At 52.8% G+C, this 13,381-nt stretch overlaps 1 protein-coding gene across 1 annotated transcript in view; it reads left to right on the top strand.

The window, feature by feature from the left end:
• The first annotated feature begins 3,476 nt into the window (after positions 1-3,476).
• The window catches only part of rft1 (RFT1 homolog), a 194,828-nt gene continuing 184,923 nt past the window's right edge, over positions 3,477-13,381 (top strand). The window contains exon 1 of the mRNA XM_038812000.1: positions 3,477-3,497. Coding sequence (XP_038667928.1) covers positions 3,477-3,497 — 21 coding nt within the window. The remainder of the gene's footprint in view (positions 3,498-13,381) is intronic.

The raw sequence follows: 13,381 nt of genomic DNA, 5'->3' as shown, positions 1-13,381 counted from the left end.
CGGAGCAGCGGGGGCCGAGGCGCTGGGCCCAGCGCGGTGTGGAGGTCGGAAGCAGCGGGGGCCGAGGCGCTGGGCCCAGCGCGGTGTGGAGGTCGGAGCAGCGGGGGCTGAGGGCGCTGGGCCCAGCGCGGTGTGGAGGTCGGAGCAGCGGGGGCCGAGGCGCTGGGCCCAGCGCGGTGTGGAGGTCGGAGCAGCGGGGGCCGGAGGCGCTGGGCCCAGCGCGGTGTGGGGGTGGGAGCAGCGGGGGCTGAGGCGATGGGCCCAGCGCGGTGTGGAGGTCGGAGCAGCGGGGGCCGAGGCGCTGGGCCCAGCGCGGTGTGGAGGTCGGAGCAGCGGGGGCCTGAGGCGCTGGGCCCAGCGCTGTGTGGAGGTCGGAGCAGCGGGGGCTGAGGCGCTGGGCCCAGCGCGGTGTGGAGGTCGGAGCAGCGGGGGGCTGGAGCGCTGGGCCCAGCGCGGTGTGGAGGTCGGAGCAGCGGGGGGCTGAGGCGCTGGGCCCAGCGCGGTGTGGAGGTCGGAGCAGCGGGGCCGAGGCGCTGGGCCCAGCGCGGTGTGGAGGTCGGAGCAGCGGGGCCGAGGCGCTGGGCCCAGCGCGGTGTGGAGGTCGGAGCAGCGGGGGCTGGAGCACTGGGCCCAGCGCGGTGTGGAGGTCGGAGCAGCGGGGCCGAGGCGCTGGGCCCAGCGCGGTGTGGAGGTCGGAGCAGCGGGGCCGAGGCGCTGGGCCCAGCGCGGTGTGGAGGTCGGAGCAGCGGGGCCGAGGCGCTGGGCCCAGCGCGGTGTGGAGGTCGGAGCAGCGGGGCCGAGGCGCTGGGCCCAGCGCGGTGTGGAGGTCGGAGCAGCGGGGGCCGAGGCGCTGGGCCCAGCGCGGTGTGGAGGTCGGAGCAGCGGGGCCGAGGCGCTGGACCCAGCGCGGTGTGGAGGTCGGAGCAGCGGGGGCTGGAGCGCTGGGCCCAGCGCGGTGTGGAGGTCGGAGCAGCGGGGCCGAGGCGCTGGGCCCAGCGCGGTGTGGAGGTCGGAGCAGCGGGGCCGAGGCGCTGGGCCCAGCGCGGTGTGGAGGTCGGAGCAGCGGGGGCTGGAGCGCTGGGCCCAGCGCGGTGTGGAGGTCGGAGCAGCGGGGCCGAGGCGCTGGGCCCAGCGCGGTGTGGAGGTCAGGAGCAGCGGGGCCGAGGCGCTGGGCCCAGCGCGGTGTGGAGGTCGGAGCAGCGGGGGCTGGAGTGCTGGGCCCAGCGCGGTGTGGAGGTCGGAGCAGCGGGGGCCGAGGCGCTGGGCCCAGCGCGGTGTGGAGGTCAGAGCAGCGGGGCCGAGGCGCTGGGCCCAGCGCGGTGTGGAGGTCGGAGCAGCGGGGGGCTGAGGGCGCTGGGCCCAGCGCGGTGTGGAGGTCGGAGCAGCGGGGCCGAGGCGCTGGGCCCAGCGCGGTGTGGAGGTCGGAGCAGCGGGGCTGAGGCGCTGGGCCCAGCGCGGTGTGGAGGTCGGAGCAGCGGGGGCTGGAGCGCTGGGCCCAGCGCGGTGTGGAGGTCGGAGCAGCGGGGCCGAGGCGCTGGGCCCAGCGCGGTGTGGAGGTCGGAGCAGCGGGGCCGAGGCGCTGGGCCCAGCGCGGTGTGGAGGTCGGAGCAGCGGGGCCGAGGCGCTGGGCCCAGCGCGGTGTGGAGGTCGGAGCAGCGGGGGCCGAGGCGCTGGGCCCAGCGCGGTGTGGAGGTCGGAGCAGCGGGGGGCTGGAGCGCTGGGCCCAGCGCGGTGTGGAGGTCGGAGCAGCGGGGCCGAGCTACAGGGAGGCCAAGGCGGCAGGCCCGAGGCCAGGGCATGATGTAGGTGTGCTGCCCACATCGGATGGCTCCCACCTAGGATGAAGAAAGAAGACTGAAGTCCGGTCCCAGGGGAGCTCTGGGGGAATGTAGAGGAGAAAGAAAGAAGGTTTAAAGAAGTTTGTTGAAAGTTTTTTTTTCTCCCCTTTTTCCCTTTTTTTTGTGTGTGAAGGAAGAAAAATTAAAGAATAATTCAGATTGATGAATGACAGGAGGGTGGAGCGGGAGAAAAGAGAAAAGAAAGAAAATACAATGAGCCGCTAAAGGATGCGAAGAGCAACGTCGAAGAAAGGAGGAAACACAGGTTTGCCGCTGAATGAGAGGACGAGCAAAAGTGTTGACAGGGTGGCGGAAGCCGAACCGCAAGGCGGGGCCGCACTACTCATGGTGGAGAAGATGACAGAGGCGATGGCGGTGGAGTTGGAAAAACAGTTTGTGAGGCACATGGAGGCCTGGAAAAAGGAGACGGCGGTCGCATTGAAGTAATTGGTGGAGGAGGCAATCGCCCTGGTGAGGGTGGTGGTGGCAAAGGCATCGGTCGAGGTGAGAGAGCAGGGCGAGAAGATGAAGGGAGTGGAGGAGACCAGCTCACCTCGATGGGGGATGAGCTGCGGAGGGTGGTGGAGGTCAACACAGGACTCCAAGCAAAGCTCGAAGCCTTGGAGAACCGCTCAAGGCAGCACAATGTGAGAATTGTGGGCTTGCCCGAAGGGACAGAGGGCTCAAGGCCAACACAATACTTCGCTAAGAAGTTGGCGGAGCTGATGGGGGAGGGTGAGAACCCCTCCTGGTACGAACTAGACTGAGCTCATCGGTCATTAAGGCTGAAGCTCAAAGTGAACGAGCCGCCAAGAGCAGTAATTATCTGCTTCCATAAGTTCTGCATGAAGGAGAAGGTATTAAGCTGGGCGAAGCAGAAGCACGAGGTGCTGTGGGATGGTACTACGGTTCGGATCTACCAGGACTTGACGGTGGAGTTGGCAAAGAGACAAGCGGCGTTTGGGCGAGTGAAGGTGGCATTGTACAAGAAGGGGGTGTGATTTGGTGTGGTTTACCCGTTGAAGTTGAGGGTAATGTATAACGCCAAAGACTTTTATTTTGAGACAGCGGAGGCGGCTGAGGCGTTCGTGAGGGCAGAAGGCTTCGGACAGATGTGAGGAGCGGAACTGGAAGAGACTGTGGACTGTGTTTGAGCAGGTGGAAAATGCATAAATGCTACAACTTTCTTTTTACTGATGTGTATTGTAATTTGCTTCTCTTTGCATTGTTACAGGGTTCAAGTTAATGGTGGGTGTGGTATTAGGGGTATTATGGTACCCAGGTTGATGCTGTAAGACCATTGGTGTGGGAGATACCTGAGACAGCAATATCATTTGTGAAGCCTGCCTGCTGGTTCCGCCCAGTAAGATGGAGTATAAAAGCCTGTGTCTCCCTAGCAGCTGAATTCTGTACCTGCGCTGCTGGGGGAAACACCTAGTCCAATAAAGCCTTGAATTGTCGTCCAATCTCGCTTTTGGAGTTATTGATCGAGCATCAATTTATTGGACTAGTTTTTAAAGAATGGAGCTCCGAATCAAGCATCTGCAACTCAGCCCCCAAGTGGCAAACTCAGCAGCAACCTTCAAACACTGGCTGACGTGCATCAACGGGTACCTCAGGACGGTCACAACTACACCCATGGAGGACCAGAAGATGCAAGTTCTTCACTCGAGGGTGAGCCCAGAGATCTACACCCTCATCGAGGATGTGGACGATTTCGAGGCCGCGAGGGCCCTGTTGAAAGGACACTATATTCGCCCAGTAAACCAGGTCTACGCCCGACATCTGCTAGCGACGAGGCGACAAATCCCCAGGGATTCGCTGGAGGAATTCTACCGTGCGTTCCTGGTATTAGGTTGGAACTATGACTGCCCACAGGTTTCAGCCAGCGACCACACAGAACGTTTAATCTGGGACACATTCGTTGCAGGTATGCTGCCCTCCCAAATCCGCCAGCGGCTGCTGGAGAAAGAGACACTAGGCCTCAAGGAGGCACGGGCCCTCGCTAGCTCCCTGGATGTGGCCTCCCGAAACGCCCGCGCATACGTCCCCGACCGCGCGGCAGCCCCTTGGGCAGCGTGGACCCCCCCGCGGCTGACTCCGTTGCATCCCCCATCTCCCCACAAGCTTGTGCTGCGCGACTACCAGGCAACCCCGGGGGGCCCCGCTGCTATTTTTACGGGCAAGCCAAGCACCCCTGGCAGCGCTGCCTGGCCCGCTCCTCCATCTGCAAAGGGTGCGGTATGCCAGGTCTGGGCGGTCGCTGCGGTCTCCGGGGGTGAACTGGGACCGCCACCCCAACCCTTTCCACGAGCCACGCGCGGCCAGTGGGCGCCACCATCTTCCTTTTCCAGAGCCACGTGGGGGCCCTGGGCACCGCCATTTTGTTCCCCAGGGACCACGTGCAATGGATGGGCGCCGCCATCTTGCACACCCCCAGCCATGTGCGACCCGTGGGCGCCGCCATGTTGGCTGGAGTATCAGGGCCCCGATTCGGATGACCACACATTGCCCAAAGAAAACCTCCTGCTTTTGCCACGACTTGCCTCGGTGACCCTGGACTGGTCTCGGCCCCGAACGCTCTCAACCGCGACGACGACCGTCCTCATCAATAGGCACAAAACATCCAGCCTGATCGACTCCGGGAGCACAGAGAGCTTCATACACCCCAACACGGTAAGGCGCTGCTCCCTCCCTATAAACCCAGTTAATCAAAGAATCTCCCTGGCCTCCGGGTCTCACTCTGTAGAGATCAAAGGGTTCTGCGTAGCGAACCTCACAGTCCAGGGAAGGGAATTTTAAAATTTCCGCCTCCATTGTCCTCCCTCACCTCTGCGCTGCCACGCTCCTAGGGTTAGACAGCACACGGGCTAAATCGCTGGCTTTGAAAGCAAACCAAGGCAGGCCAGCAGCACGGTTCAATTCCTGGAACAGCCTTCCCGAACAGGCGCCGGAATGTGACGACTAGGGGATTTTCACAGTAACTTCATTGAAGCCTACTCGTGACAATCAGTGATTTTCATTTCATTTAATTTCATTTCAATGTAACCTCCAGAGTTTAACTTTAAAATTTGGCTGCCCTATACCTCCCCGTCACTGTCTGCAGCCTCGCGACCCTCAAGGTCGAGCCGCCTTCCCTTTTTGCGAACCTCACCCCGGATTGCAAACCCGTCGCCACCAGGAGCAGACGGTACAGTGCCCAGGACCGGACCTTCATTAGGTCGGAAGTCCAGCGGTTACTGAAGGAAGGTATTATCGAGGCCAGCAACAGACCCTGGAGAGCTCAAGTAGTGGTTGTAAAGACCGGGGAGAAGCATAGGATGGTCATCGATTATAGTCAGACCATCAACAGGTATACGCAGCTCATTGGTGAAGCCTGCCTGTTCGTTCTGCCCAGTAAGGCGGAGTATAAAAGCCTGTGTCTCCCTAGCAGCTGCATTCTGTACCTGCGCTGCTGGGGGAAACATCTAGTCCAAGAAAGCCTTCAATTGCCATCCAATCTCGCTTCTAACAAAGACCAAAAAACAAAGAAAAGTACAGCACAGGAACAGGCCCTTCAGCCCTCCTAGCCCGTGCTGACCATGCTGCCCGACTAAACTAAAATCTTCTACACTTCCTGGGTCCGTATTCCTCTATTCCCATTCTATTTATGTATTTATCAAGATGCCCCTTAAATGTCACTATCGTCCCTGCTTCCACCGCGTCCTCCGGCAGCGAGTGCCAGGCACCCACTACCCTCTGCGTGAAAAACTTGCCTCGTACATCTCCTCTAAACCTTGCCCATCGCACCTTAAACCTATGCCCCCTAGTAACTGACCCCTCTACCCTGGGGAAAAGCCTCTGACTATCCACTCTGTCTATGCCCCTCATAATTTGTAGACCTCTATCAGGTCGCCCCTCAACCTCCGTCGTTCCAGTGAGAACAAACCGAGTTTATTCAATCGCTCCTCATAGCTAATGCCCTCCATACCAGGCAACATCCTGGTAAATCTCTTCTGCACCCTCTCTTAATCCTCCACATCTTTCTGGTAGTGTGGCGACCAGAATTGAACACTATACTGGCCTAACTAAGGTTCTATACAGCTGCAACATGACTTGCCAATCTTATACTCAATGCCCCAGCCAATGAAGGCAAGCATGCCGTATGCCTTCTTGACTACCTTCTCCACCTGTGTTGCCCCTTTCAGTGACCTGTGGACCTGTACACCTAGATCTCTTTGACTTTCAATACACTTGAGGGTTCTACCATTCACTGTATATTCCCTACCTGCATTAGACCTTCCAAAATGCATTACCTCACATTTGTCCGGATTAAACTCCATCTGCCATCTCTCCGCCCAAGTCTCCAAATGATCTAAATCCTGCTGTATCCTCTGACAGTCCTCATCGCTATCCGCAATTCAACCAACCTTTGTGTTGTCTGCAAACTTACTAATCAGACCAGTTACATTTTCCTCCAAATCATTTATATATACTACGAACAGCAAAGGTCCCAGCACTGATCCCTGAGGACCACTAGTCACAGCCCTCCAATTAGAAAAGCACCCTTCCATTGCTATTCTCTGCCTTCTATGACCTAGCCAGTTCTGTATCCACCTTGCCAGCTCACCCCTGATCCTGTGTGACTTCACCTTTTGTACCAGTCTACCATGAGGGACCTTGTCAAAGGCCTTACTGAAGTCCATATAGACAACATCCACTGCCCTACCTGCATCAATCATCTTTGTGACCTCTTCGAAAAACTCTATCAAGTTAGTGAGACACGACCTCCCCTTCACAAAACCATGCTGCCTCTCACTAATACGTCCATTTGCTTCCAAATGGGAATAGATCCTGTCTCAAAGAATTCTCTCCAGTAATTTCCCTACCACTGACGTAAGGCCTTTAGTTCCCTGTATTACCCTTGCTACCCTTTTTAAACAAAGGAAGAACATTGGCTATTCTCCAGTCCTCCGTGACATCACCTGAAGACAGTGAGGATCCAAAGATTTCTGTCAAGGCCTCAGCAATTTCCTCTCTAGCCTCCTTCAATATTCTGGGGTAGATTCCATCAGGCCCTGGGGACTTATAGAACATAGAACATAGAACATAGTACAGCACAGAACAGGCCCTTCGGCCCTCGATGTTGTGCCGAGCAATGATCACCCTACCCAAACCCACGCATCCACCCTATACCCGTAACCCAACAACTCCCCCCCTTAACCTTACTATTAGGACACTACGGGCAATTTAGCATGGCTAATCCACCTAACCCGCACATCTTTGGACTGTGGGAGGAAACCGGAGCACCCGGAGGAAACCCACGCACACACGGGGAGGACGTGCAGACTCCACACAGACAGTGACCCAGCCGGGAATCGAACCTGGGACCCTGGAGCTGTGAAGCATTTATGCTAACCACCATGCTACCGCGCTGCCCATTATATTATCTACCTTAATATTTTTCAAGACGCCCAACACCTCGTCTTTTTGGATCTCAATGTGACCCAGGCTATCTACACACCCTTCTCCAGACTCAACATCCACCAATTCCTTCTCTTTGGTGAATACTGATGCAAAGTATTCATTTAGTACCTCGCCCATTTCCTCTGGCTCCACACATAGATTCCCTTGCCTATCCTTCAGTGGGCCAACCCTTTCCCTAGCTACCCTCTTGCTTTTTAGGTACGTGTAAAAAGCCTTGGGATTTTCCTCAACCCAATTTTGTCTTTTTGTGACCCCTTCGAGCCCTCTTGACACCTTGCTTAAGTTCCTTCCTACTTTCCTTATATTCCACACAGGCTTCGGCTGTTCCCAGCCTTCTAGCCCTTACAAATGCCCCCTTTTTCTTTTTGACGAGGCCTACAATATCTCTTGTTATCCAAGGTTCCTGAAATTTGCTGTATTTATCCTTCTTCCTCACAGGAACATCCTGAATTCCTTTCAACTGACATTTGAAAGCCTCCCACATGTCAGATGTTGATTTACCCTCAAACATCCGCCCCCAATCTAGGTTCTTCAGTTCCCGCCTAATATTGTTATAATTAGCCTTTCCCCAATTTAGCATATTCACCCTACGACCACTCTTATCCTTGTCCACCAGCACTTTAAAACTTACTGAATTGTGGTCACTGTTCCCGAAATGCTCCCCTACTGAAACTTCTACCACCTGGCCGGGCTCATTCACCAATACCAGGTCCAGTACAGCCCCTTCCCAAGTTGGACTGTCTACATATTGTTTTAAGAAGCCCTCCTGGATGCTCCTTACAAACTCTGCCCCGTCTAAGTCCCTAGCACTAAGTGAGTCCCAGTCAATATTGGGGAAGTTAAAGTCTCCCATCACAACAACCCTGTTGCTTTTACTCTCTTCCAAAATCTGTCTACCTATCTGCTCCTCTATCTCCTGCTGGCTGTTGGGAGGCCTGTAGTAAACCCCCAGCATTGTGACTGCACCCTTCTTATTCCTGATCTCTACCCATATAGCCTCGCTGCCCTCTGAGGTGTCCTCCTGCAGTACAGCTGTGATATTCTCCCTAACCAGTAGCACAACCACACCACCCCTTTTACATCCCCCTCGATCCCGCCTGAAACATCTAAATCCTGGAACATTTAGCTGCTAATCCTGTCCTTCCCTCAACCAGGTCCCGATAATGGCAACAACATCATAGTTCCAAGTACTAATCCAAGCTCTAAGTTCATCTGCCTTACCTGTAATACTTCTTGCATTAAAACATATGCACTTCAGGCCACCAGACCCGCTGTTTTCAGCAACATCTCCCTGTCTGCTCTGCCTCAGAGCCACACTGGCCCTATTCCCCAGTTCTCCCTCAATGCTTTCACCTTCTGACCTATTGCTCCAGTGCCCACCCCCCTGCCATACTAGTTTAAACCCTCCCGTGTGGAAGCGAGCACTTTTCCAGGAGACACATCCGGAGTGAGACTCATACAGAGTGAGAGATTTAAACTTGGTAATTTGGTGCAGTGAGGTAATTCGGTGCAGAGTGTGAGGAGGTGCTCTTGAACCCTGGTAAGTGACTGATAAGTAGTCTCTCTTTTTCGTTTCATTGTCTAATTTATTTATTTTTATTTTGAAATTCTAGTTGTTTAAGTTTACCAAGGGTTTAAGACATGGCAGGAGATCCCAGACCCGTGTCATGCTCCTCGTGTGCGATGTGGGAGCTCAGGGACACGTCCACTGTCCCTGGCTCCTTCACGTGCAAGAAGTGTGTTCAGTTGCAGCTCTTGTTAGACCGCTTGACGGCTCTGGAGCTGCGGATGGACTCACTTTGGAGCATCCGCGATGCTGAGGAGGTCGTGGATAGCACGTTTAGCGAGTTGGTCACACCGCAGGTGAAGGTTACTGAGGGAGATAGAAAATGGGTGACCAAAAGAAAGAGCAAGAGTAGGAAGGCAGTGCAGGTGTCCCCTGCGGTCATCTCCCTGCAAAACAGATATACCGCTTTGGATACTGTTGAGGGAGATGGCTCACCAGGGGAAGGCAGCAGCAGCCAGGTTCATGGCACCGTGGCTGGCTCTGCTGCACAGCAGGGCAGGAAGAAAAATGGCAGGGCTATAGTGATAGGGGACTCGATCGTAAGGGGAATAGACAGGCGGTTCTGTGGACGCAATCGAGACTCCAGGATGGTATGTTGCCTCCCTGGTGCAAGGGTCAAGGATGTCTCGGAGCGGCTGCAGGACATTCTGGGGGGGGGGAGGGTGAACAGCCAGCTGTCGTGGTGCACATAGGCACCAACGATATAGGTAAAAAACGGGATGAGGTCCTACAAGCGGAATTCAGGGAGTTAGGAGTTAAACTAAAAAGTAGGACCTCAAAGGTAGTAATCTCAGGATTGCTACCAGTGCCACGAGCTAGTCAGAGTAGGAATGTCAGGATAGATAGGATGAATGCGTGGCTCGAGAGATGGTGCAAGAGGGAGGGATTCAAATTCCTGGGGCATTGGGACCGGTTCTGGGGGAGGTGGGACCAGTACAAACCGGACGGTCTGCACTTGGGCAGGACTGGAACCGATGTCCTAGGGGGGGTGTTTGCTAGAGCTGTTGGGGAGGGTTTAAACTAATGTGGCAGGGGGATGGGAACCAATGCTGGAAGTTGGAAGGTAGTAAAACAGGGACAGAAACAAAAGGAAGTAAGGGGAAAAGTGCAAGGCAGAGAAGACATAGTCAGAAATCCATAAGGGCGACAGTACAAGGTACAGTGACTGAGGGGAGCACAGTGAATAGGCCCAGTAATAACAAAAGGAATAAAACTGGAGATGTTAAGATTCAAAACAGAGGGAAAAAAACCAACATAAGTGTACTTTACCTGAATGCTCGTAGTATTCGGAATAAAGTAAATGAGTTGGTGGCACAAATCATCGTAAATGACTATGATTTAGTGGCCATTACTGAAACATGGTTAAAGGATGGTCACGACTGGGAGTTAAATATCCGAGGGTATCAAACTATTCGGAAGGACAGAGTGGATGGTAAGGGAGGTGGTGTTGCTCTGTTATTTAAGGATGACATCCGGGCAATAGTAAGGGATGACATCGGTGCTATGGAGGATAAGGTTGAATCCATTTGGGTGGAAATCAGGAATAGTAAGGCGAAAAAGTCACTGATAGGAGTAGTCTATCGGCCACCAAATAGTAACGATATGGTGGGGCAGGCAATAAACAAAGAAATAACTGATGCATGTAGAAATGGTACAGCAGTTATCATGGGGGATTTTAATCTACATGTCGATTGGTTTAACCAGGTCGGTCAAGGCAACCGTGAGGAGGAGTTTATAGAATGTATCCGCGATAGTTTCCTAGAACAGTATGTAATGGAACCTACGAGGGAACAAGCGGTCCTAGATCTTGTCCTGTGTAATGAGACAGGATTGATTCATGATCTCATAGTTAGGGATCCTCTCAGAAGGAGCGATCACAATATGGTGGAATTTAAAATACAGATGGAGGGTGAGAAAGTAAAATCAAATACTAGTGTTTTGTGTTTAAACAAAGGAGATTACAAGGGGATGAGAGAAGAACTAGCTAAGGTAGACTGGGAGCTAAGACTTTATGGTGGAACAGTTGAGGAACAGTGGAGAACCTTCCAAGCGATTTTTCACAGTGCTCAGCAAAGGTTTATACCAACAAAAAGGAAGGACGGAAGAAAGAGGGAAAATCGACCGTGGATATCTAAGGAAATAAGGGAGAGTATCAAATTGAAGGAAAAAGCATATAAAGTGGCAAAGATTGCTGGGAGATTAGAGGACTGGGAAATCTTTAGGGGGCAACAGAAAGCTACTAAAAAAGCTATAAAGAAGAGTAAGATAGAGTATGAGAGTAAACTTGCTCAGAATATAAAAACAGACAGTAAAAGTTTTTACAAATATATAAGACAAAAAAGAGTGGCTAAGGTAAATATTGGTCCTTTAGAGGATGAGAAGGGAGTTTTAATAATGGGAAATGAGGAAATGGCTGAGGAACTGAACAGGTTTTTTGGGTCGGTCTTCACAGTGGAAGACACAAATAACATGCCAGCGACTGATAGAAATGAGGCTATGAGCCTTGAGAGGATTGTTATCACTAAGGAGGGAGTGATGGGCAAGCTAATGGGGCTAAAGGTAGACAAGTCTCCTGGCCCTGATGGAATGCATCCCAGAGTGCTAAAAGAGATGGCTAGGGAAATTGCAGATGCACTAGTGATAATTTACCGAAATTCACTAGACTCTGGGGTGGTCCCGGTGGATTGGAAATTAGCAAACGTGACGCCACTGTTTAAAAAAGGAGGTAGGCAGAAAGCAGGAAATTATAGGCCAGTGAGTTTAACTTCGGTAATAGGGAAGATGCTGGAATCTATCATCAAGGAAGAAATTGCGAGGCATCTGGATAGAAATTGTCCCATTGGGCAGACGCAGCATGGGTTCGTTAAAGGCAGGTCATGCCTAACTAATTTAGTGGAATTTTTTGAGGACATTACCAGTGCAGTAGATAACGGGGAGCCGATGGATGTGGTATATCTGGATTTCCAGAAAGCCTTTGACAAGGTGCCACACAAAAGGTTGCTGCATAAGATAAAGATGCATGGCATTAAGGGTAAAGTAGTAGCATGGATAGAGGATTGGTTAATTAATAGAAAGCAAAGAGTTGGGATAAATGGGTGTTTCTCTGGTTGGCAATTAGTAGCTAGTGGTGTCCCTCAGGGATCCGTGTTGGGCCCACAATTGTTCACAATTTACATTGATGATTTGGAGTTGGGGACCAAGGGCAATGTGTCCAAGTTTGCAGATGACACTAAGATGAGTGGTAAAGCGAAAAGTGCAGAGGATACTGGAATTCTGCAGAGGGATTTGGATAGGTTAAGTGAATGGGCTCGGGTCTGGCAGATGGAATACAATGTTGACAAATGTGAGGTTATCCATTTTGGTAGGAATAACAGCAAACGGGATTATTATTTAAACGATAAAATATTAAAGCATGCCGCTGTTCAGAGAGACTTGGGTGTGCTAGTGCATGAGTCACAGAAGGTTGGTTTACAAGTGCAACAGGTGATTAAGAAGGCAAATGGAATTTTGTCCTTCATTGCTAGAGGGATGGAGTTTAAGACTAGGGAGGTTATGTTGCAATTGTATAAGGTGTTAGTGCGGCCACACCTGGAGTATTGTGTTCAGTTTTGGTCTCCTTACTTGAGAAAGGACGTACTGGCGCTGGAGGGTGTGCAGAGGAGATTCACTAGGTTAATCCCAGAGCTGAAGGGGTTGGATTATGAGGAGAGGTTGAGTAGACTGGGACTGTACGCGTTGGAATTTAGAAGGATGAGGGGGGATCTTATAGAAACATTTAAAATTATGAAGGGAATAGATAGGATAGATGCGGGCAGGTTGTTTCCACTGGCGGGTGACAGCAGAACTAGGGGGCATAGCCTCAAAATAAGGGGAAGTAGATTTAGGACTGAGTTTAGGAGGAACTTCTTCACCCAAAGGGTTGTGAATCTATGGAATTCCTTGCCCAGTGAAGCAGTTGAGGCTCCTTCATTACATGTTTTTAAGGTAAAGATAGATAGTTTTTTGAAGAATAAAGGGATTAAGGGTTATGGTGTTCGGGCCGGAAAGTGGAGCTGAGTCCACAAAAGATCAGCCATGATCTAATTGAATGGCGGAGCAGGCTCGAGGGGCCAGATGGCCTACTCCTGCTCCTAGTTCTTATGTTCTTATGTTCTTATGTGTGACACTAGCAAACTTCGCGGCCAGGATATTTATACCTCTCCAGTTTATATGCAACCCGTCCTTCCGGAGTCATTCTGGAGTCATTGATCGAGCATCAGTGGGTTGATTGGCGTTCTGTGTTACGACGGTTAAATGTTATGTTAGTGAATTGTGTGGGTTAGATTGTTGGTTTTGCTTTTTCTTTCTCTGGGACTGGGTGGAAGGGGACAATATATCTTGGCAGGGGGGAGCCACCCGCGCTAGCTAACTAAAGTCAGCTAGTGAACGGAGGTGAGGTGAGAGGAGGGCTGCGGACGTTGGAGCCTGGATAGCAGGCTTCAATGGGCCTACGAGGCGAGCGAGGGGGGGG

The sequence above is a fragment of the Scyliorhinus canicula genome, chromosome 11, assembly GCF_902713615.1.
Source record: "Scyliorhinus canicula chromosome 11, sScyCan1.1, whole genome shotgun sequence".
In the NCBI taxonomy this organism is placed as follows: domain Eukaryota; kingdom Metazoa; phylum Chordata; class Chondrichthyes; order Carcharhiniformes; family Scyliorhinidae; genus Scyliorhinus; species Scyliorhinus canicula.
Note: the sequence above shows the minus strand (reverse complement) of the source record. Positions and strands in the feature narration are given on the sequence as shown.